General features: G+C 58.5%; 1 protein-coding gene across 5 annotated transcripts; it reads left to right on the plus strand.

Annotated features, from left to right (window-relative positions):
- The first annotated feature begins 904 nt into the window (after positions 1-904).
- PPP1R12C (protein phosphatase 1 regulatory subunit 12C) lies at positions 905-22,349 on the plus strand. Of its 5 annotated transcripts, none has more exons than XM_032612666.1 (22): positions 905-1,349; positions 5,195-5,325; positions 5,402-5,520; positions 11,879-12,038; positions 15,686-15,830; positions 15,927-16,001; positions 17,298-17,371; positions 17,452-17,579; positions 17,678-17,751; positions 18,014-18,172; positions 18,249-18,316; positions 18,933-19,070; positions 19,257-19,347; positions 19,469-19,552; positions 19,631-19,691; positions 19,845-19,930; positions 20,029-20,075; positions 20,157-20,250; positions 20,468-20,572; positions 20,922-20,972; positions 21,163-21,213; positions 21,306-22,349. In XM_032612666.1, exons 1-22 carry the CDS (start codon positions 1,029-1,031, stop codon positions 21,390-21,392), a joined length of 2,349 nt encoding a protein of 782 aa, XP_032468557.1. In that variant the 5' UTR covers positions 905-1,028; the 3' UTR covers positions 21,393-22,349. The 5 variants fall into 5 exon arrangements, with proteins under 5 accessions (XP_032468557.1, XP_032468559.1, XP_032468558.1 ...); XM_032612668.1 differs by having other exon boundaries at positions 20,187-20,250; XM_032612667.1 differs by having other exon boundaries at positions 19,848-19,930.
- Positions 22,350-23,671: the final 1,322 nt, after the last annotated feature.

The following is a 23,671-nucleotide window of genomic DNA, read 5'->3' on the forward strand; positions in this document are numbered from 1 at the left end:
TGCTCCACGTCCCAAGGAGACAGTAGCAGGGAGGGCCAGTGAAGGCTCTGGGGGAGCTGTCATTGTGGACCCCGTCTCTTCGGTTCCTTTCCCGATGTGACCCAGGGGTTCTATCAGGGACTTGGGGTGCTTTGGGACTCTGCCTAGGACCAACTGTGCCTTTAGGGGCGTGGCCCCGAGGACTACGTTTCCCAGCGTGCCCAGCGGCCGATCGCCGTGACCTTTGTACCGCAATCTTTACTTCCCGGCATGCCCCGGGAGGTCACCCAGGGATTGTCTTGGTCTAAGGGTTGCGGACTAAATTTCCCGTAGCGTCCTGACGTTTCCCACGACCTAGGGAATCCATTCATTCATTCATCCAAAATACTATTTCCGATCGCGTTTTATTAGGCTCAGTTCTTGGCACTGGGAGCAAGTAGTGCACACGGAAGACAAAAATTCCTGTCCTCCTGGGGCTTATTTCTAGATGAAGCGAGCAGACTTTTAGGACTTCTAGTCCTTTTAGGATTCCCGGGCTGTCAAGTCCATTTCCTACTAGGTCCCCAGCGGACAGTTCTTCGTCCTTTTGATGCTGTGAACTACATTTCGCAGCATGCCCTGTGGGGCACACCTGTAGCCTTTAGACTCCATTTCCCAGCACTCGCAGGAGAATCCTCTCAATCATGTTTCCTTTCGACACCTCGGAGCTGCGAACTTCCCAGTGTGCCTCGGGGCCGATCGAGGCCGGAGTGTTGCCAAGAGCAATTTCCGCTTATGGACTCCATTTCCCAGCACTCCCCGCGGCCTTCTGTGAGGCGGTTGCCGTTCGCCTCTCCAGGCTGAGGACTCCATTTCCCAGCGCGCCCCGGGACGGCGGGGTGACGTCACGCGCCGGGCGGGGGCCAGTGGATCCTTGGGCGGCGCGGGGCGGCGCGGGACGGTGCTGGGCGGGCTGTAGATCCCGGCGGCCCGTGGGCGGGCGGCGGCAGCTCAGGGCTCGGAGCTCGGCGCTCGCTCGCTCGCTCGTTCGCTCACGGGCTGGCGGTGCGATGTCGGGCGAGGATGGCCCGGGGGCGGGCCCCGGGGCGGCGGCGGCAGCGGCCCGCGAGCGGCGGCGGGAGCAGTTGCGGCAGTGGGGGGCGCGGGCGGGCGCCGAGCCGGGCCCCGGGGAGCGGCGCGCCCGCACCGTGCGCTTCGAGCGCGCCGCCGAGTTCCTGGCGGCCTGCGCGGGCGGCGATCTGGACGAGGCGCGCCTGATGCTGCGCGCGGCCGACCCCGGCCCGGGCGCCGAGCTCGACCCTGCTGCCCCGCCGCCCGCCCGCGCAGTGCTGGACTCCACCAACGCCGACGGCATCAGCGCCCTGCACCAGGTCAGCGCCCCCGCACGGGCCCGTCCCGGGGACCTGAATCGCCCTGGGTCTGCGCCACCTCGAGCACCCTCCCTCCCCTGTCCGAAGTCACCGTTGCTAGTCCTGGTCTGCGCCGTTGCTGCTGCTCCGGTCCCTGGCATCCCGTGCTGGCCCTCTTTTCCGCCCACCCACCTCGAGCTCCCTTCTTCCGATCCTGAGACACTTGAACTGACCCTGGTCTTTGCCACCCTGCGCCGCCCTCTCCCTGCACCCGAGCCATTGTTGACGGCCTCAGTCCAGTCCCTCCTAGTCTCGTCACTTCGCGCTGCTCTTTCCCGACCTTGAGCTCTCTTTACTAGTCTCGCCTGTGCCACCTCCACCGGTTCCACCTCTACTTTGTCATCTAATGCTGGACCTCTTTCCTGAGTCGGTGACACTTACAGCTCTACCGGTGCCCACAGTTTCCCCCTTCCAGGCAGGTATCACTTTCCTGGAGCAGCATCCTCGTCTTTCTCGGGCCTGTGCTGCTTCCCCGCTTGGTCTCTGGGCTGGGCCACCTCTTTGGCTCGGCCCAGGGCCTTCCATGCCACTTCTTTCATCCTTGGTCTGTGCCATCTGTTGCTGTCTAAGGATGCTTTTTCCTGAGCCCCTGCCTTCAAGGCTCTGTATTCGTTTTTTGGCCGTGGCTCGCAGCACGTGGGATCTCAGTTCCCTGACCAGGAATCGAACCCATGCCCCCTGCAGTGGAAGCGCGGAGTCCTAACCACTGGACCCCCAGGGAATTCCAGCTCTGTATTCTTGAAGGGGATGCTCCCCGGGTCTGGGTCACCTCATGCTGTCTCCCCGCCCCCCCTTCACCCTCATGGCCTCTTCATTCTCCTTCTGCGGGCTGTGCCACCTCTTGTCTCTCACTGTAGGCCTTCTCTCAGGGATGTTTCTCCTTCTCCAGGCACCTCCTCTCTGCCTCTCCTCTTGCCTTGGCCAGACCTGCATCATCACCCTTTTTTTCTGGGAACACTCAAAGCACCCACCTCTATCTGGCTTCGGGACACCTCTCTGTCCTTTGGTCACCTTGCTTTCGCTGCCTGGATCCCCTCCTGTGGATTTGGGCAGATTCTTTCTCCCGCAGCATGTGCCATTTCTCCCAGCCCCCCATCATATCACCTTCCCAAGGGGTCTAGCACCCTGTTTCTCCTCTCTGTCCACCCTGGGGCCCCCATGCCGTTCCAAAACGCTCTGATTGCTGTCTCCAGGGTTGCTCTGAACTGGGGCCCCCCAAATGTCCCACAACTAGAGTTCTCTCTGTTTCTGCGTGCTTTTATCACTCCTCACCCCCCTCCAGTGGGACCACCAGGCACAAGCCACAGAAGAGCTCTGTCCCCTCCATCTGTCCCTGAGGCTGTCTGCCTCCTAGTCTCCTCGAATTGGTCCAGTCCCCAGCCCTCTTCCGTGCCGGAACCGCTAGGGTTTGGTTACTTTGGGGCCCAGAGAGGACCCTGGGAAGGAAACCTTGGAAGGGGGCAGAGGAGTGGGGTGGAGGCAGGAAGAGGCCCACTTCTTAGGTTCCCAGGAAGAGGAGAGGCTCAGCAAAGCAGAGTGGTCCTGAGCTCTGATCTCGGTTGCTCGACTTTGTGATCTCGAGTTAGTGTCTTTTCTCTGTGCCTCAGGTTTCTCATCTGTTAATGGGGCCAGTAGTCAGCCCCTCCCTGGCAGGGCTCTGGCAAAGGAGGAAAAACACCCTTCAGGAAGCGGCTGTGGGCATCCAGTTGGGGAGTTGCAGCCCCTGGTCCAAGTACTACCCCTCCCCCCTTTCCCTTTCCCTACCTCCAGGCCTGTGCCCTGCAGAGGCCCTAGTGCTCTCTGGGACATTTTCCTCCATCTAGAGGAGGGTCTCAGAGCTTGGCACACCCAGGAAAGGGGCCTCAGGTTTCATTGTCCCCCTTCCTCCGCCATCGTCCCTGCCCCTGGCTCCCCTCGACCTTCCCGAAGGGGTTGTTGGCCCTGCGTTGCAGGCCAAGCCCTATTCCCTGCCCTCTCCCTTGGCCCAGACCCTGCAGAAGACCACCCCGGCCTGGCCTGTTAGGTGGGATCCTTCTCCCACTCCCGCTACAGGCAAGCACTCGGTAAACGCCCTTGCCAGGACTTTGAAGGAGGCACGAAGGATTAGGGCATCTGAGGTTCAGAGAGGGCAAGTCCCCGCCTAGGGTCACACACAGCCAGCAAGCAGGGGTGCTGGGGTTTGGGTCAGGTCTGGGCGTCTGGTGACCAACTCGTGTTGGTTTGCCCAAGACTGGCCTGGTTTTAGCACTGAAAGTCCCAGGTCCCAGGAAACCCCCAGACAGGCAAACCAGAGCAGTTGCCCACATTATCTGGGTGAGTCCTGCGGCTGTGGTTTCTGTTCTGCACGGAGCAGGTCCCCAGGCGTCAGCTCCCTGCTCTGGTCGGGTCCCTAGGAGTTCTCGAGCCTCAGCCCCAACCTCAGGCTGGTTTGTCAACTGCTAGACGAGGCTGGTATATTCTACCCCCTCCCTAAAATTACCTTGTAATTAGTGGCCAGGGGTCTGGGGTCTGGAATAGGAAAGACTGTGAGCCAGGATTCTTAGTTCTCAACAGGGAGGGGTGGGGGAGTCTGGACCCCTGAGTCTGAGGGAGGGGGGGCTGGGGGCCTAGATTCTTGGATCCCTGGTGCCCAGGCCTCAGGCATCTTTCACATGGATGCCTGTGCCCGGCCAGGTCCTTGAAAGGGAAAGGCCCATCTCTCTCCTTGCCCCCCTCCCCCATCACCATGACAACCAAATGGAAATAAACGGAGCCCAGAGTTCATCCCGTTCCCAGGGCACGTGTGGCCCCCCTTTCACAGCCTGAGTTTCCATGACTTCATGCTCTTGGCCCTTGTAGCTCCCTCCCCCTTCTCCAGATGGATGGTTTTGGAGAGGTGAGGGAGCTGGAGGTTAACCTACCCTGAGGACCTGGGAGTCCAGGTCCACTCCTGTCCCTCAGCCCTTGCTCAGGTCCCAGCGCCCACCCAGTGTCCACACGCGCCCGGGGCTGAATCCCTTCTCTGGCCCCCACTTGGTGTGAGTGCTTGTCTCCTGGAGCTTTGATTCTTCCTCCATCAAACAGGACCCTGACAGCCGTAGGATTGGGGTAGATGCCCGTGCAAGCCCCTTGGTGCAGCGCCCTGTGCCTAGGAGACCCTCGGTGCAGGGGAGCTGCCTCTCCTCGGGCCCCAGGTCCCGGGCACACACTAACTCAGTCATGTCTCCCAGTGGAGGAGGCCTGCCCGGGACCCTCACTCTGTCCCAGGTTTCCAGGGACCTGGTGACTTTACCAGCCCTGCACAGCCTTGGGCCCCAGGGGTCCAGCAGTCTCCCCTCCAGGTACAAGGCAGGGCCATGGTCAGTTCTTGTAGAGTATCTGTTGGATCTGAGGGAGGGGCTGGGGCCCTGGACCCCTGGGTCTGAGGGAGGAGGGGCTGGGCCTCCTCCCTTCGGTTCATCACTGGAAGCCCCGTCCTTCGGTGGTGACTGTGGGTGCGTCTCATCTAACAAGCACCGTTCAGGATTCCTATACCTGGGTGTGAAGCCCCCCTCTCTTTTCTGTCCAGTTCCTCCTCTCGTGGTCTCCAGTAAGCCCCAGATGCCTGGCTGACCTAAGCACTGGGAAGCCGGGGGGTTTTAAACAGCTGGGTGGCTGGAGGGGCCTCCGGGGACAGGGTTGGTGCTTTCCAGAGCCATCTGGGTCTTCTCCTTGATTGTCAGGGCCGCTTGGCCCTGCATCTGCCTAGCGGTCCCTGCCGGGGGTCCTGCTGGCAGGACATGCAGGGTCTGGACCAGGTGAAGGTGACAGCCTGTCCCGCCCCCCAGGCCTGCATCGACGAGAACCTGGAGGTGGTGCGCTTCCTGGTGGAGCAGGGTGCCACAGTGAACCAGGCAGATAACGAGGGCTGGACACCCCTGCATGTGGCCGCCTCCTGTGGTTACCTGGACATTGCCAGGTGAGGCGGGGAGGGTGGGCGGGGCCTGATGAGAACGGGCCCGGACCCCTCCACTCTGACCTCGCCCTGCCCCCAGGTACCTACTGAGCCACGGGGCCAACATCGCCGCGGTGAACAGTGATGGGGACCTGCCCCTGGACCTGGCCGAGTCTGACGCCATGGAGGGGCTGCTGAAGGCGGAGATTGCCCGCCGAGGTGGGCCTCGGGGGCTGCTGCGGGGCGGGCCCTCCGTTCCCGAGGACCCTGACTCTCTGGGCCTCAGTCCCTACATGGGAAGCGGGGTGTGAGTACCTACCCCCAGGGTTATCCAGAGTAATTGGAGGAAGTGCTTGGCACAGAATAAGAGCGCAAACCACTGTTGGCCTGCAGTGGTGTCACTTTATCCTCGAGTCACTGAGGAAGTTGAGGTAGAGGCTTGTCCAGGGGTTCGTTACGTGATTGCAGGTGATCTCAGGAATTTTACTGGGGTGTGGGTAGGGGAATGCACAGGCTTCTGGGGAACTGGTCTGTCCCGTGCTCAGGATCACTGAGCCCCAGTGTCCTTAATATGGGGCCCAGGACCCCTCAAAACTCTGTCTGGCCATGCTCATTTTTCTAGGGGGAGTGTGTATTACTTCTAGCAGGTTCTCACTTTCCCCCTGCCCCGCTACAAATAGCTGTCTGGGGCCAGTTGGTGTGCAGTGTGCGTGGCTGAGCTGGGGGCGGAGGACACGGGGCAGGTCAGGTGGGGGATGGCCAGCAGCTTCACCGCTTCACCCAGTCTCCCGCCGGAGCCCTGGGTCACAGCCCAGCTGGGGAGGTGACTGTCTCATCCGCAGAGCGAGGGTGGTGGCAGCAGTGCCTCGCAGGTGGTCAGGGCTCAGTGGGTGGGAAGGTGTGAGCTCAGGGCCAGTGGGCCTGGCAGGTCTGGAGGGCTGCACGGGAGGTGCGGGCAGGCTGGTGAAAAGTAGATGCCGGGGCGTCCGAGGTGACGCCCAGACTGCTGGCTTGGCTCTGGGTGGGAGGGACAAGGGCCCGCCCTTGGGCAGCTGTGTGTCGGTGGTCGTGAGAGCCACGCCCCTGCGTGGTTGGTGCTGGTGGGCGAGCCGAGGTGGGCAGCTGAGGTCCAGGAGCTTTGGTTCAGGTGGAGGGGAGTGGGAAGCAAAGGAAAGACAGAACCGGGGTTTTCTCCCTCCCCTTCTCCACCTTTTTATCTCAAAAAACTTCACACTCAGAGGCAGGTTTCGATAGCAGTCCGATGAGTGCCCACACGACCTTCACTGAGATTTACCAGGGCTTCTCAGCAGCCTCATGGAGATACAATTCACAGTGTGTGCAGCTCACCCTTCGGAAGTGTGCGATCTGGTGTTTGTTTGTTTTTAGTGTGTTCACACTAAATGTTGCGCATCCATCACCACATCGATTTTATTTTATTTTTTAAATTTTTATTATTTTTTAAAATTTTATTTTATTTATTTACTTTTGGCTGCGCGGGCTTCAGCAGTTGTAGCATGCGGGCTCGGTAGTTGTGGCACGTGGGCTCTAGAGCGCAGGCTCAGCAGTTGTGGCGCTCGGGCTTAGTTGTTCCGCGGCATGTGGGATCTTCCCGGACCAGGGCCCAAACCCATGTCCCCTGCATTGGCAGGCGGATTCTCAACCACTGCGCCACCAGGGGAGTCCCCACATCGATTTTAGATGATTTTGATCACCCCCAGAGAAATCCCACACCCCTGAGCTGTCATCCCCAGCCCTGCATCCCTCTCATTGGCTTTGTGTCTCTAGATTTGTCTATCCTGGACGTTTTGTATAAGTGGAATCGTAAAGTATGGACTCAGGGGTTTTTCACTTTTTGGCATGATTACCCGTGCTCCCTCCCTCTCCTCTGGGGGTGGACCTCCCTGGGTCTCTCCCTGCACCTGGTTCTCATGCCACATCCAGCTCCCTCCACCTGGATCAGCCTTCGCCCTCCTCACCCCCCCCCCCCCCCCCCCCCGTTGTTTCACACACGGCTCCCTCAGCTTGGACCTGGCTGTTTCTTCAGTTCTGCAGTTTTGGAACTTCTCAGCGAGTCCCTCCGGGAGACAGGCTCTGTCTCTCTGCCCCGTTACTGGTGATGTTAACCTTGAACCTCGTTCGGGGGGTTGCCCAGGTGACTCTACCGTGGAGGCATCTTCCTCCCTTTGTAGTTAAAAAGTAGTCTGAGATGGGGATGGACACATAATACACTAATGTGTATAAAATAGATAACTAATAAGAACCTGCTGTATAAAAAATAAATTAAATAAAATTTAAAAAAAAAAGTAGTCTGCAGGGCAATGCTTGGAGGCCACCAGGGGGTGGGTGATCTCTCGGACATCCTGTGTGTTTCTGCAGGAAGTGCCCAGAGCTCACATCACCTTCTCACAGCAGCCCATGTTCCCCTTTTGCAGGGCGAAGGTTGGGGGATGTTGGCTTGTAGGGCCGACCAGGCACAAAGGCCTGTGGTCCTACTGGGAGGCCCCTCTGCTGCACTGCTGGGGGTGGGAGGCACCTGCCAACAGCACTGCAGCCACCGCCTCCGGAGTCGGGTGGCTCCTGCCCCACGGCTCCGCGATGCTTGCCTTCACACGGAAGCCTCAGTGGAGCGTGGTCGGCAGAGTCTCTGCATTTTACCACAGTTTAAAAAAGAAGGGCTTCCCTGGTAGCGCAGTGGTTGAGAGGCCGCCTGCCGATGCAGGGGACGCGGGGTCGTGCCCCGGTCCGGGAAGATCCCACATGCCCCCACATGCCGCGGAGCGGCTGGGCCCGTGAGCCATGGCCGCTGAGCCTGTGCGTCCGGAGCCTGTGCTCCGCAACGGGAGAGGCCACAACGGTGAGAGGCCCGCGTACCGCAAAAAAAAAAAAAATAAATAAATAAATAAAATAAAATAAAAAAGAAGACAATTTATGGGCTTAGGTAACCGCGGTCTAGGAGTTACATGGACTTGAGGCGTGGTTTGATCGAGGTGCACAGTCAAAAGAACCCCTCCATCACTGCTGAACTCTGTATCGACTTCATTCTTAGACAGCTTCTCTCCGTGAGGCACTGATTCTTAGCATGGCTGCTAGCAGTGCGGGCTGGTGCCCCAGCGGAGCTAGAGCTCGACTCCTCCGTAGCCCCATCCACAGTCCTCTGACTGGCGCTCTTAGGGCCGCCTTGGCCACAAGCTTGCCCCTGAGCCAGTCACGGTGGCAAGGAGGATGGCCAGGCCTGGCGAAGTGGCCACCCGTGGAGCCGGGCTGTGGGCTCAGCCACGTCGGCTGAAAGCAGAGGTCAGGAAAAGGCAGAAGTCTTCACGGAGGTGGGGGACTGGACGCCTGCAGGTCCAAGCAGCGGCTCCACGGCAGATGCTGTTCCCACAGCCCGGGCCGCGGGGACACAGTCCAAGCACAGGGCTCTCTGGCTGCTTGCTCAGAAGGGCCATGGTCGGACCCACAGGGACTTGGAACTGGGCAGGGAGGACACGTAAAGTGTTTCTGAAGCATTTGAAGCAATCACTTGGAATCCTAACGTCAGGACAGTGGCCGTGGGGCAGTTACTCTCAGAGACGGGCAGCTCTGACAGTCAGTTCCGGTGATGGCAAGGCAGAGCACTCTTACCTCTGGCTGGCAGGAGTGCGGGTGATTCCAGCCACCGTGGGAACCAGCTGGACAGCATGGATTACAGCTGGAGATTCACGTTCCCAGTGTTCCAGCACTCCTAGGCCACCCGATGGAGGCTTCAGTGTTGAGAGGATGTGGCCAACACCCAAGGGCGAAGGGATCAGTCAGTAATCTATAAATGAGTGATCCAAGCAGTGGTCGGCAAACGTTTTAGGCAGTACATTTTTTTTTTTTTTTAGCCACACTACATGGCATGTGGAACTTCCCCGACCAGGGATCGAACCCAGGCCCCCTGCCATGGAAGCTCAGAGTCTTAACCACTGGCCCACTGGGGAAGTCCGTAGGTAGTAAATATTTTAGGCTTTGCGGGACATGCTGTCAGGTCGCGACCACTCTACCCTGCTGCTGTGGTGGGGAAAACAGCCAGGGAGGATATGTAAATGAGTGGGTGTGGCTGTGTTCCAATAAAACTTTACTTACAAACGCAGGTGGCTGTCCAGAAGAGGTGAGTCCGCAGTGACAGGAAGTGGACTGGTGGTTGCCAGGGGCTGGGGAGGGACTGCTTAATGGGGTACGAGGTTTCCATTTGGGGTGATGAGAAAGTTGAGGTACAGGTAGGGTCAGTGGTTGCACGTTGTGAAAGTCCTAAAAGCCACTGACTGGTACGCTTTAAAATAGTGAAATTGCGCTTCCCTGGTGGTGCAGTGGTTGAGAATCTGCCTGCCGACGCGGAGCAGCTAGGCCCGTGAGCCACAACTACTGAGCCTGCACGTCTGGAGCCTGTGCTCCGCAACAAGAGAGGCCGCGATAGTGAGAGGCCCGCATACCGCGATGAAGAGTGGCCCCCCCCAAAAAACAAAACAAAATAAAAAATTAAAAAAAAAGAGTGGCCCCCACTTGCCGCAGCTAGAGAAAGCCCTCGCACAGAAACGAAGACCCAACACAGCAAAATTAAATAAAATAAATAAATAAAATAGTGAAATTGGTAAATTTTATGTTAACCAAACTGGTGGCCCGCACGTGCAGGCTGTAGTTTGCCAACCCCCATGAAGAGCTCTGTTAATAAACATGGGCAAATCTCGGCAAAGAGCAAAGTTGCAGAAGGATGCGTTTGAACACGCAGGATACTAACTGTGGTTGCTGAATAAAAGATTGGCAAACTCTGCCCTTCCCTGCCCGCAGCAAGGCGCCTGCATCTATAATAGGACTGAATGTAGGTGATTCCCTTTAAGGAGGTCGGGGAGGAGAGAGGGAGGGGGGGTCCCTGAGTCCCTGGCACTCTCCTGGCCTCCACCCCAGCCTGGGCCTGCGGGATGGGCCCTAGCCAGCCAGACATTCCTGGAATAGCTGCCCCTGGGAGTCCCCGCCAGCCAGGGGACCCTAAGGTAATCCATTGGAGTTTAGTCCGAGTGCCCAGGTGCCACCGGGTGGCGCCAGTGCGCAGCTGGACCCGGACAGATTTGGTCCGGGCGGGGATTGCGTTTCTGGGATCCTCCGGGTAGCCCCGGGGCAGCATTTCCAACCTGCGGGGCCGCGGGGAGGGGCACCCTGTCATTGCCTCTGTCGCCTTGTACTGCTGTAAGCCAAGCGGCCGTACACCGCATCTTCGCCAGTGCTGTCCAGTGGAAAGCCAGAGTCAGCCACAAGCGTAACAGAATTTCCAAGTAGGTGCGTGGAAAAACAAAAACAGTTGAAGTTAATTATAGTAATATAATATACAGCTGGAGATTCACGTTCCCAGTGTTCCAGCACTCCTAGGCCACCCGATGGAGGCTTCAGTGTTGAGAGGATGTGGCCAACACCCAAGGGCGAAGGGATCAGTCAGTAATCTATAAATGAGTGATCCAAGCAGTGGTCGGCAAACGTTTTAGGCAGTACATTTTTTTTGTTATTTAATCCAGCACGTCCGAGACATTATCATTTCAATACGTAATCCATATGGAAAACTACGCGTGAGCTGCCGTACACTCTTTTTTTCTGTGCTTCGAAATCCAGTGTATTTTAGGCAGTACATTTTTTTTGTTATTTAATCCAGCACGTCCGAGACATTATCATTTCAATACGTAATCCATATGGAAAACTACGCGTGAGCTGCCGTACACTCTTTTTTTCTGTGCTTCGAAATCCAGTGTATTTTACATTTACGAGGCGTCTCAGTGGGAAGTAGCCACAGTTCAGGGGCTCCGCAGCTACACGTTGCTGACGGCTGTTGAGCAGGGCGGCCCAACCCTGTGCAGCGCTTGGGCGAGTGAGAAATTTCACAATCGAAAAACTAACAGCCAGTAATACACTTCCCAGGAGAGAGAGTACACATTCCCTAGAAGGGACTGTTTTTGACTCCTGTCTCAATAGGTCATAACGTGCAAAGTACAGATTCTCAGTGACAGTCTAAAGGTAATATTCCAGCCTCACAAGGCTGCCCGTTTTGATCCACAGTCAACTTACGTTTAAAGTCATAACTTGCCTTTCTCATCCATAAATGCAGTACAGTTTTCCATGAGACCAGTTGACTACAGTGAAATTGGCGAGTGAGGAAGCATGCTTGCCTCGCACAGATGGCGCAGGTGACAGCAGGGAACAGCAGCGGGTGGGAAGGTGCCGCTGCCCCAAGGTACGGGCACCGTTTAGTGGCTTTTTGCCTGGTTTATCCTACTCATGAGTGATAACGGTGACAAAACACACAAAGATGCTGGGCTAGGGACTGTATCTGTAGTGATAGGAAGTGTAAGATGTAAGGTTCCTGCGCCCTCCATCCTCCCAGCCCCCAGCAGTGACTCAGAGACCCTTAGTGGACCCCAGGGCTTCACGGAGCATGGTTGGGAAGTAACAGAGCTAGTTCAGAGCTAGTCCTCCCGGAGGAGGCTCAGAGCAGAGGGACCAGGCCGGGTGCCACTCTGTGCTTCCTGGGTCTCAGGATGGGAGTCCCACCTATCCCCGCTTCTTGTCCTCCCAGGTGTGGATGTGGAAGCAGCCAAACGGGCCGAGGAGGAGTTGCTGCTTCACGACACAAGGTGCTGGCTGAACGGGGGCGCCATGCCAGAGGCCCGGCACCCCCGCACGGGGGCCTCTGCCCTGCACGTGGCCGCCGCCAAGGGCTACATCGAAGTGATGAGGTGAGCTGGGCCGGTGTAGACCCTCCCTCTTCCCCTGCCCCTTGCGCCGGGCCAGCCTGTTGCTGCTTCTCACTGTCTTACACCTTCTTGTGGATTTTGTCCATTCCCTCCCTTTTCTAATTTCTGTACCTAAGGCCATGCATTTCCCTCTAAATACAGCCTTAGCTGCATCCATAAGTCTTGATGTGCAGGCTTCTCCCTGTCCTTCAGTTTAAAACGTTTTCCAACTTGTAGTCTTCCTTGACCCAGGGATCACTTAGAAGTATGTCGTTAATTTCCAAATACACGGGACTTTCTAGTCCTAGTTGAATTACATGCATGCCTCATTTCATTGTGCTTCGCCAATAGTGTTTTTTTGAAGATTTGTGGCAACCCTACGTTGTCAGATGAAGGTGAATGTTTTTTAGCAATAAAGTGTTTTTTAATGTATGTACATTTTTTTAAAGACATAATGCTGTTGTACACATAACGGACTTAACTTTTATATGCACTGGCAAACCAAAAAATTAATGTGACTCGCTTTATTTCAATATTTGCTTTATTTCGGTGGTCTGGAACCAAATCCTCCATATCTCCAAGATCTGCCTGTACTCACTTCCTGGCTTACTTGCACTGTGGTCAGAGAACAGGTTCTCTATGATTCCAGATTTCTGGAATTCATTGAGCTTTGCTTCATACCCCAGTCTCTGTAAGCTGGAATGCTTCATAACCCAGTCCGTAAGCTGGAAAAGAATTGTGTTGTTAAGTACAGCGTCCTATATAGGTTATTAGGTCCACTTTGTACTCATGCTGTTTAAATCTTCTGTATCCGTAGTGATTTTTTCCCCCCATCTGCTTATTCTCTCAGTTGCTGTGAGAAGTGCAGTAAAATGTCTCACGATGATTGGATTTTTGCTGTTTCTCCTTGTAGTTGTGTCAGTTTTTGTGCTGCATATTTCGAGGCCAGGTTATTTGGTGCATCTATATTTTAAATTGTTGCCGCGTGTACTCTCTGCTCCTCATCCTCACCTTGGTCTTGTCCATTTCTGAGTGCCTCACCCCTTCCTGTCAGTAGTTGGTTCTACTTCTTATCATCAGACTCCCCTGTTCTCTCTTTATTTTTTCCCTTTCTCTCATGTGATGTTATACTTTATATTTAGTATATAAATGGAGTCCAGATGAATCTCTCCATCTCTGCTCACCTCTGTGTTAATGAACTTTTAGAAAGGTCTTCCAGGGGAATTCCCTGGTGGCCTAGTGGTTAGGATGCTGGGCTTTCATTGCTGTGGCCCAGGTTCAGTACCTGGTCGGGAAACTGAGATTCCGAAAGCTGCACGGTGCGGCTGGGGAAGAAAAAAAAAAAGGAAGCTTTTCAGTGAGGAACTTAAGATGACACCTAACAGCTCCAGCCTCATGTCCTGGCTGCTTCCCCTAATTCAGAGGTAGCGTGCCTTGTCCTCCGTAGTTCCAGCGAAAGTCCTGGGTCTGATACTCACTGGGCTACCTTGCACACCTGCTCATCCCAGGGCTGATCCCTGTGGCAAGGAGGGTGGGACACTGTGAATGGTCAGGCCCGGTGATGTGCCCAGCCCTGGAAGCTGTGCCCTCTTCTACCCGTGGCTTCCACCCCTGAGTCTCTGGTGGCTGCTTCAGCTCCTGCCATTGAATCTGTGTCCCAGCCAGCAGGAAAAAGCAGGGGGAAAAAGGAGCAAATGTCCATTTCTTTTAAAAGAACAGTCCAGAAGCGGCGTACGTACTGAATACTGACATCCCATTTGCCAGACCCTTCTCAGCTGGCCACTCCTAGCTGTGAAGGAGACTGGGAGATTCTACTTCAGCAGGCAACCCACTGAAAGCTGGGTGCCTTTTTTTTTTTTTTTTCCAGAAGGGTCTTCCCAGGGCAGGGGGCCTCATCTTCATTCAGGGCTCTGCAGTGGCTCCCCACCTATTTATCTATTTATTTATTTGGCTGCACCAGGTCTTAGATGCAGCACACAGGATCTAGTTCCCTGACCAGGGATTGAACCCAACCCGGGCCCCCTGCATTGGGAGCACAGTGTCTTAACCACTGGACCACCGGGGAAGTCCCTGGGTGCCATTATTAAAGGTGGAAGGAGAGTAGATATTCACGGACAGCCTCATTCTCTGCCACAGAACTGAAACGCTTTGGCCTTAGAGATACTCACTGACTGTAATTTCATTTCCGCCCCTTAGTATGGGTTTATAACCGGATCTATGGACTGCATTTTTGGAAGAATGTAGCTGACATTCTCCTCGTTAAAGATGAGTGGCAGGGTATTTCTTTGGTGGTATTCACTCAACACTTACTGAGCACCTGCTGTATGCCAGGCCATCTTTTAGGTACTGGGGATATAGCAGCAAACGAGACAGATCTGGGCCCGTGTGCAGTTCGCAGCCTTGTCGAGGAGACAGACAAGTGACTGAGGAAGCCGGTCACATCACATGGCCCTGAGTGTTCAGAGAGAGGTCCTCAGCCTCCACCCTGGTGACGTGGGGCTGGATAACCCTGGGGGCCTGTCCTGTTCATGGGGGTGGGACACTGACCTCCACCCACTAGGTGCCAGGAGCCACGCCCCACCGCAGTCTCGACAACCAGGCACATCTCTGGGCGTTGCCCAACGTCCCTTGGGGGTCAGCGTCGTCCCCAGTTGAGAACCACTGGTCCAGAGGGATATAAACAGGGCAGTGGGGGAGAGCGAGTGTGGTGGGGAGGTCCCCTTCGAGATTCGGGGAGGAGGTTGTGACTACCGGGGAGGAGGTTGTGGCGCGTGCTTGGGGGAGGAGCGGACGCCCGCACGGCTGGAGCAGAGTGAGCTGGGGGGCCCCACAGAGGCGCTTTTGTTTAAAATGGCTCTTTACAAGGTACCTCGTCTCTCCGCCTTTCCCACCTTGCTTCAGCTCTTTCTCACTGACACGGAACTTAAATGCAGTTCTCTAAAAGCAGGCCTGTCTACCCTACGCTGAGTTTGCAGAATTGCCCTGGACCAGATCGTGTGGTCTAAGGTGGTGATTATCTCACGGGAAAGAACCGTCTAAGCCAGGGGTTCTGTCTCGGCACTGGTGGCATTTGGACCAGATCGTTCCTGGCTGTGGGCCCATCCTCTGTGCTGCGGGATGTTTATTTAGCAGCATCCCTGGCGCCGACCCACTGATGCTTCTGGCTCCCACCCCTACGTTGTGACATCCAGAAACATCTCCAGACACGGCCAGACGTCCCCAGGCGGCTATGTGGTCCTGGTTGAGAACTGCTGCTCTGAGCCAGAGGGGTCCTGGAACAGTGCTGCCCCCAGGCCGCCCCTTCTGGGGTCTCATCCTTTCTCTAGGCTTGGGTGCTGGGGAACCCCTGCCCTCACCTCCCCTGGAGCTGTCTCACAACCAGGGGTGACGCTCAAAAGAGTTGAGCACTGCAGGTACAAGAAGCAGGGTTCCAGAGGCCACCTGCTAGGCCAGGGGAGGAGTCAAAGCGGTGGCAGAGAGGGTCACTTCCGGGAGGGGGCGCCTTGGGGCCATGGCGCTTCACCCCCTGGCCCAGGACCGTTTTCAGTACTGTCACAGCTGGTACTGCCACCACAGCACAGCTGGCCGACCTTAGCTCTTGGCCCCGAGCCCCTGTCCTGGTCCTTGACCTGAGCCTCCCTGGCCCCCAGGCTGCTGCTTCAGGCCGGCTATGACCCGGAGCTGCGGGATGGGGACGGCTGGACGCCCCTGCACGCCGCAGCCCACTGGGGCGTGGAGGACGCCTGCCGCCTGCTGGCGGAGCACGGCGGGGGCATGGACTCGCTGACGCACGCGGTGAGGGCCCGTCTGGGGCCCGGGGCCCGGGGACCGGTGGGGGGTGGGAGGGCCCCTCCACCAACTCCTCACCTGCCGTTTCCCCTCCCCACCCAGGGGCAGCGTCCCTGTGATCTAGCGGATGAGGAGGTGCTGAGCCTGCTGGAGGAGCTGGCCCGGAAGCAGGAGGACGTGAGTGTCTGTCTGCAGCCAGGAGGGAGGGCTTCCACGTCCCTGGGGACCTGCTCTTCCCTGGACGGTGACCTGGGCCCAGTGGGGATCCAGGAGGAGGGGCACAGCTGGGTACTAGGGGGAGGCGGGGCCTTGGGCCCCGGGGGACCTTGGGACGCAGATGGGAGTCATCTATCCAGGCTTGGGCTGGGCCTTGTCACCCCTGGGACGCCCCCCCCGCCAGCACTGGGCCAGGCCTTGTTGCTGGAAAAACGCAGAATGAAGGGGTGTACGGTGCGGACTCGGGGTCTGAATCCCAGCTCTGCCATGGATTTGCTGTGTGAGCTCAGGCCAGTCACTTAACCTCTTTGGGCCTCAGTTACCTCATCTGTAAAATGGGGATAGTACGGCGCACTTGATGAGTTACATGTTCTGTTACGTGGAGTACGTATTATGCTATGAGTGGTACGTATGTAACTAAACAAAAGCAATCAGAACCCTGCCTGGCACACAGTAAGCCCTCTTAGGTGGCAGGAAACATCTCCTGAGGCCTTCTGGGGGCCAGGCCCTCTGCCTGGAGCTTCTGGTGAGTGGCAGGTAGACAGGACCAGACCCCCGTGTTTACAGCTTGGCTGTGGCAACATTGAGGGAGACGGTCCTGTTTCCGGCTTGGCGGACTTGGGCAGCTTCCTGGGGACCAGGGCTCGCACACTGTTGAGGGAGCAGTACGTGCAAAGGCTCAGGGGTGGGGAGTCGTATGGCACCCGGAATTTGGAGAGGGGCAGACCCTGAAGGGCCTTGAATGCCAGGGAGGAGCAGTGTGATGGTGAGGAGGCTGGGGGCTCTGGGAGGGCGTTTAGTGGGTGAAGCAGGGTCTCTGAGAGGTGGGGGCACAGATGAGGCCTGGGGGTGTCTGGGAAGGGGTTTGCTAGGAGGGGCGGGGGAACTGCTGTGCAGGCTCCGAGGTGTGAAGACACAGCAGTCGGGGAACTGCGCCCTGAGATGCCATTTGGGGGCTGGGCCTGACAGCGAGCCTTAAGGGAGGAGGCCGGGCCTGGCAGCCCGTGTCCGGTGCGCTGAGGGATTGGGGAGAAGTTTGGGTAGCTCGCCCCTGGGACGTAGAGGCCAGGAAGCCTGGGGGCCCGAGTACTGGACGACTCATTTGAGACCCAGGGCACCATGTCTAGGAAAACTCAGCAAGTGCACAAATCATCTCATCCCCCCCTGTACCACCTCCACCCCGGCACAGTTGTATGTGGGACCCAGGAGGGTCTGCGTGTTCTGCCCCTCCCCAGTGGCCCCCTTCCCCCCTTTCAGCTTCGGAACCAAAAGGAAGCCTCCCAGAGCAGGGGCCAGGAGCCCCAGGGGCCCTCCAGCAGCAAACACCGAAGGTAGGGGAGAGGCGCCTGGAGGGTAGGTGGGCTGGAGGTTCCCTAGGGCTTGGACCCCAACGCCCTCCCCTTCCCACCAGGAGCTCTGTATGTCGTCTGAGCAGCCGTGAGAAGATCTCCCTCCAGGACTTGTCCAAGGAGCGCCGGCCTGGTGGGGCAGGGGGGCCCCCAATCCGGGACGAGGATGAGGGAGAAGAAGGCCCCTCAGGTGAGGGGCTGGGGGTCTGGGGTCCTGAATCTGGAGAGGAGGGGGCTGCGGGAGGAAGGGCTGGTGCTCAGAGACCTCTCCTGCTTCCTACACTGTAGAGCCACCTCCTGCAGAATCCAGAACGCTCAACGGGGTCTCCTCCCCACCACCCTCTAGCCCTAGGAGCCCCATGGTGAGTCTGGGTTCCCGGAGGCCGTGCTGGCCTGGGAGGTTGTGGGGGGCGTAGCCATAAAGCCTGTGAACCTCTTGTCAGGGCAGGTGGGGTGAAGACTACAGTTCCCAGAATCCTCTGGGACAACTGACTGCCTTTTCCTGGCTGTGCCTGTCCTCCCCACCCCCCAGTTGTAGTTTGTGATGGTCCTTTTGGGGGTAACGCTTGAAGTTCTTGAGAAGTAGGACCCGCTCCCTGTAACTGATACCCTTCCCTTCTCCAGACCCCCGACGAGGCCCCCTTCTCCACGCGCTTTGGCCTCCAGAAGACGGGGAGCTCTGGGGCCCTAGGTCCTGCGGAGAGGCGGGGCGCCGAGGGTGCCTCGGGGGCTGGGCTGCAGCGCTCCGCTTCCTCCTCGCGGCTGGAAGGGACCTCCACTCAGGTGAGCAGGGTGAGGGGCAGGGGACCAGACCCTGCCTAGTCAAGGAGAATAGCCCCCTCCTCTCCTCTCCCCGCAGGCCAGGGAGCCCCGTCTTGCCAGAATTACCCCCACCCCCTCCCGGAAGGTGCCGGAGTCCTCTGCCCCGTGAGTCTGACGGCCCGGGTCCCGCCGGGAGTGGGGCAGGTCTGGGCCCCTGTCTTGTCAGCCTTTGCTCTCTGGGGTCTGGTCCCTGCCTCCCGCTCTTGGCCTCAGTTTCCCTTTTGGTGCATCAAGTAAAAGCTCACAGTAAAACTCCAAGGCCACCGTGATCCGGCCTCCGGCGGCCCCCACCCCCCTCTCCAGCCCTCCGCCCTCTTTTCTGACGCGGGCTCGCTCCTGCCCGGGCCCTTCACTGTGGCTCCCCACTCACCCCCACAGGGCTTCCTTCCTCCCTCTCTCAGGTTTGTTTGAGTGTCGGCTTCTCAGGGAGGCCCACCAGCCCCGCTGCACTCATGCCCCAGCCTCCGGACACGCACACCTCCGGTCTCCTGTCCTTGCTCTGTCTTTTCTTCTCCAGGGTGCTTCATCCTTCTGACGTATCATGTGGTGTCCTGATCTTTCTGTGGTTATCCTCTCTTTTGCGCGCATCTTTTCTGCTCAGATCTGACTCAACGGGGCAGAGATAATTTGTTTCTTTTTCTTGTGCTTCTTGCTGTATGTGTGGTGCCTGCCACGTAACGCAGGCTTGAGTAATATTTGCTGATTGAATGCATTCACACAGGTCTGAGATCTCCAGGCCTCCTCCTCCCTTGGATAACTCCACTCTTGCCTCCAGGATTCCGGAGCCTGAATCCCCAGTGAAGCCAAATGTCCCCGTAGCCTCTGCAGCGCCCCCAGCGGACTCCCGCGACCGCCGGAGGTGAGGTGAAGAGGCCTGGGGGCAGGAAGCAGCTGTCTCCCCAGCTGGGAGACAGCTGCCTTACCCAGGAGTCCCAAGGTTGGCGCTGAGGTCCTCTGGCCGAACTTGACTTCCCCTGAGAGTGTCAACCATGGGATGGGACAGGGTCCAAAGGAACCCTCTCTGAGGTCGGGGCCCTTCGCTCAGGTCCTACCAGATGCCTGTGCGGGATGAGGAGTCTGAATCTCAGCGGAAAGCTCGCTCTCGCCTCATGCGCCAGTCTCGGAGGTCCACACAGGTGTGGGATGGGGGCCTGGACCCCTGGGTCTGCGGGAGGAGGGCCTGGGGGCCTAGACTCTGTCCTGAAGGGGCTGGGCCCTGAGTCCTGGACCCCCTGACTGCCCCCTTCTCCGTGCCAGGGTGTGACTCTGACAGACCTTAAAGAAGCAGAGAAGGCTGCAGGAAAGGCCCCAGAGCCAGAGAAGTCGTGCCTGCAAAGCCTGGTGAGAGGGTTCAGGTGCCCGGGCAGGGGATGGTACAAGATGCCCTCGTCCTCTGACCCCCGTGCCCCTCTCCCACAGGACCCTTCCCGGCGACCCCGAGTCCCCGGGGTCGAGAACTCTGATGGCCCTGCCCAGAGAGGTGAGGTCTGGTCTCTGGGAGGTGGTCAACCTGGGCCCACCGAGCCTCCTGCTACAGTCTTAACTGTTTTCCTGGGGGTTGGGCCCAGAGACCCTGACCCTGCAGAGGGGACCCCTCCACAGATCACTGTGCTGACTCCTGCCCCTCCCCCAGCAGAGGCGCCCGAAGGCCAAGGGCAAGGACCACAGGCCGCCGAGGAGCACCGCAGAGTCAGCAAGGAGTGGCGGGGACCTGCCGAGGTGTGGGGCGGGGCCCAGGCGGGCCGAGCTGGGGCTGTGGGCCGGCCTTGGAGGTGGGCTGGGGGTGGAGCCAAGCTGAACCCCACCTCCGCCCACAGGGGGAGGAGGCGGAGCCGGCGCCTGCAGACCGCAGCCCAGGATCCAGGTACAGGGTGGGCAGGAAGGGTTTGGGCTGTCTGTGGGGTCGTGGGCGCGCCCCATGACGCCCTCCTTGCCCTCACCCCAGCACTCCCGAGGGCGGCCCCTCTTCTCGCAGGCAGCGGGACCTCAACCCAGAACCAGAGCCAGAATCAGAAGAGCCTGATGGAGGCTTCAGGAAGGTTCGCGATCCCACCCCACGATTGTGCCATTAACCCCCACTTGCTGGTTTTTATATACCTGTCCTCCTGCCCCCTACTTAGTGGCTCTGCCTGACCGATCCGGGCATCCTGCTCTTTTCCGGCCCCACCTGAGCCACAGTCACCCCCCTTCCCCGCAAACATGCGGCATCTCAGCCGGCAAGCCTGACCCCCGTGTCCCTCCTCCCGGGGTCCCCAGCTGTATGCAGAGCTGCGCAGTGAGAACGAACGACTTCGCGAGGCCCTGACCGAGACCACACTGCAGCTGGCGCAGCTCAAGGTGGAGCTGGAGCGTGCCACGCAGGTGAGGACGCCGCGGCCCTGGAGGTGGTGGGAATTGGCCGGCGTGCCAGTGCTGGCTCCGGATTCCTGGGAGGTAGGGCCAGAGCGTCGAGGGGAGGGGCCTGAGTGGTGGGGGTACTAGGACCCTTGGGAGGAGGAGCGTGGCAATGAGGGGCGAATGAGGGGCAGAGCTAAGATCTCGGAGGCGGAGCCTGGCCCAGGAGGGGCTGGGCTTGTGGTCCTGAGCCGTGGGCGGGGAGGTCTGGGCCAGCCGGGAGTCTGCCTTTCCCCCTCTCACTGCTGGTTTCCCCCTTCTGGCCATTGCGGTTTGGACGCTTCTCTGAGCCCTGCCCTTTTTGTGTCCTCACCAGAGGCAGGAGCGATTTGCAGAGAGGCCCGCCCTTCTGGAGCTGGAGAGATTCGTGAGTAAGGGTGGCTGGAGCGGGGCCAGCTGTGTCCCCAGCCTTACAAGCTCAGGCGGGTCTGGATGAAGAGGGCCACACTGACCTTCTAACGTGCCCCTCTGCCCGTTCCCCGCCTCTCTCAGCCATACTTGACCTCTGGCCCTCCCCGACCCCCGGTCCCTCGTCCTCACCTTCCCGTTTATTCCAGGAGCGCAGGGCCCTGGAGCGGAAGGCAGCGGAGCTGGAGGAGGAGCTGAAGGTGATTGCTAATGGGAAGCTGAGGGCAGAGCGAGGGTGGGCAGTGGGTGCAGCCTGCCCAGGGCCACCTGGCTGACCCGTCCCACCTCGCAGGCCCTGTCCGACCTCCGGGCTGACAACCAGCGACTCAAGGATGAGAACGCAGCCCTGATTCGCGTCATCAGCAAACTCTCCAAGTGACTCTGGAGGAGGCCCTTACCCCGCACCCATATTTATACAGCTGCTTCTGCCACACGCACCCCTTCCTTTGCGTGAACACGAGTGACAGGGCTCCCGGGGAGTCTCTGAGAAGCCATAACCTCCCCTCGGGACCTCCAGACTGGGAGGGGAGTACAGAGTCCCCAGGAGCCAAGGGGGGCCATCCGAGGCCAGGATGGAGGCGGAGGCCGAGCCAGGTAGGGGGACGTCGCTGAGGGGGGACTGGGGCTGGAGGCGGGACCAGGAAGGAGCCGAGGACCAAGAAGCGCCAGGACCAGAGTGGCCGCCCAGAGGTCCCCCCTCACGTGTGATGCCACCCTCATCAGCCCTCCCACCCGTGAACAGGGATCCGAGAATGTACCAATAGTCCCTCCGGCCTCGGCCAGGTGGGCCTGTATATAGGGGCCGTGTGCAATAGGGAGGGATGTCTTCTATTTTTTGCTGCCCCCTCGCGGCCCACTGTCTGGGGCAGGGGGAGAAGGTATTTTCGAGATAAAGCACAGGCACCACAAATAAAAGTCGTGAAGTTGCCACTCAGTGGCTGCGTCCTTGGCTGGAGGTGGGGCGCTGCTTCCCATTCCCGTGCTGGGGCTGTGCCTGCCCATCACGGGGTGGGACAGGGCTTCAGGAAGAGCGGCCAGTTGGAACAGAGGTCCCAATCCAGGGCCCACGTGGTCACAAGTCGGCTTGGTACAGAGCAGGAAGGGTCAGCCGGGCGAGGGGTAGGGGCTGTGAATATTGGGGTTGGGGAGCTTGGGTCTTGGCCATCACTGCTTTTGAAACAAATTTGAGTCAGTTGCCAACATTTAAAACTTGGGGTCGTTCACATGTAAAAGTCCGGGGTTTTGACTTTCCTGAATAAACAGGACTCCGACAGTGCGAGCTGTTCGGTCCTGCACGGCCGCAGTTGGCTGGAGCCAAGTAGGAGCTATCCTCCAAGCTGGGGCATTCATTCATTCTCTCGCCCACTCATGGTCCCGTTCTCCTTGCCTGGCCCTGTCCTGCGTGTTGGTGGCACAGTACGGCATGAGACAGGGAAAGATCCCAGACACTTCAGGAGAGGCGTGAGGCACCCAGTGACAAAATTAAGGCGTCGCCAGTGGTAGTGCCGCGGAGAGAAAGCAGAGGGGGCGGCAGCGGTTAGGGAGGCTGGTGTGCGCGTGTGCAGGAGTGCGTGCCTGGCGGAACACTGATTGGCCCAGAGGGGGCGTGGCAGACCACGGGGGTCCGGGATTGGTCCAAAACTGGGGCCCGTCTGATGGCAACCCCGAATGTCAGGCTGTGACATTTTGTACAGGGGGGTCAGAATAGAGCTTACTGGAAAGCTGGCACTGGCAGGTACTTGAAGGCGTCTGGGAACGAGCCATGTGGGTATTTGAGGAGTCTTCCGGATGAGAACAGCGTGGGCAAGGGGATAAAAATGTGCCTGAAATGTAGGAAAGTAGCAGGGGATGAGGTTGGAGAAGGAAGGGCTGGCCTCGTACGAGTGTGGCCCTGGTAAGGACTTTTTTTTTTTTGGCTGTGCTGCGTGGCTTGCGGGATCCAAGCTCCCCGACCAGGGATTGAATCTGTGTCCCCTGCAGTGGAAGCGCAGAGTCCTGACCACTGGACCTCCAGGGAAGTCCCAGGGGAAAACTTTTGTTTTGGGGAACTGCTTGCTTCTGTGGTTCTTTGGCTAGAAACAGGGGCTGGGGCACCAGGCAAGAGGCTGAAAGACGATTAGACACCTGCTAGGGCTGAGAGTATTCCGGGTGAAACGAACAGCATGAACTGAGGCGTGGAGACAGGAAGAGGGAAGCAGAGCACTGTGCTCGAGAAGCCTGTACGCTTGGCAGGCTACAGGCCCTCAGCTGCCCAGCCGCATCTTGGATTTAATCTGGTGGGACATGGGGAGCCTGGGGAGATGTGTGAGCAGGGGAGAGGGTGGGGTTGAGAAGGGAAGGGATCTTGGAGAGATGATGTGTCTGGTTCCCGAAGGAAGCAGAGGCGTGAGGGCGGCAAATAGGGGCTGAGGATCAGCTCCTGCCTGCCTGGGGCTGTGCCTCTGGTTCCTTCCGATCTGGTTTTGGAGGGCGCCATCTGGTGGCTCGGCTAGAAGCTGACTGATCTCCGGGGGAGAGGCCAGCGGGAATTGGTTGGGGTGGGGAGGGGAGCTTGTCAGGGGACATTCTGGGGAAGCAGAAGCGTCCAAGCTGAACCAGGTTGGGATCCAGAGAAAACCAGTCCCAAACCAGCCTCGCCAGCCACCCAGATGACGGGAA

The sequence above is a fragment of the Phocoena sinus genome, chromosome 19, assembly GCF_008692025.1.
Source record: "Phocoena sinus isolate mPhoSin1 chromosome 19, mPhoSin1.pri, whole genome shotgun sequence".
Lineage (NCBI taxonomy): Eukaryota > Metazoa > Chordata > Mammalia > Artiodactyla > Phocoenidae > Phocoena > Phocoena sinus.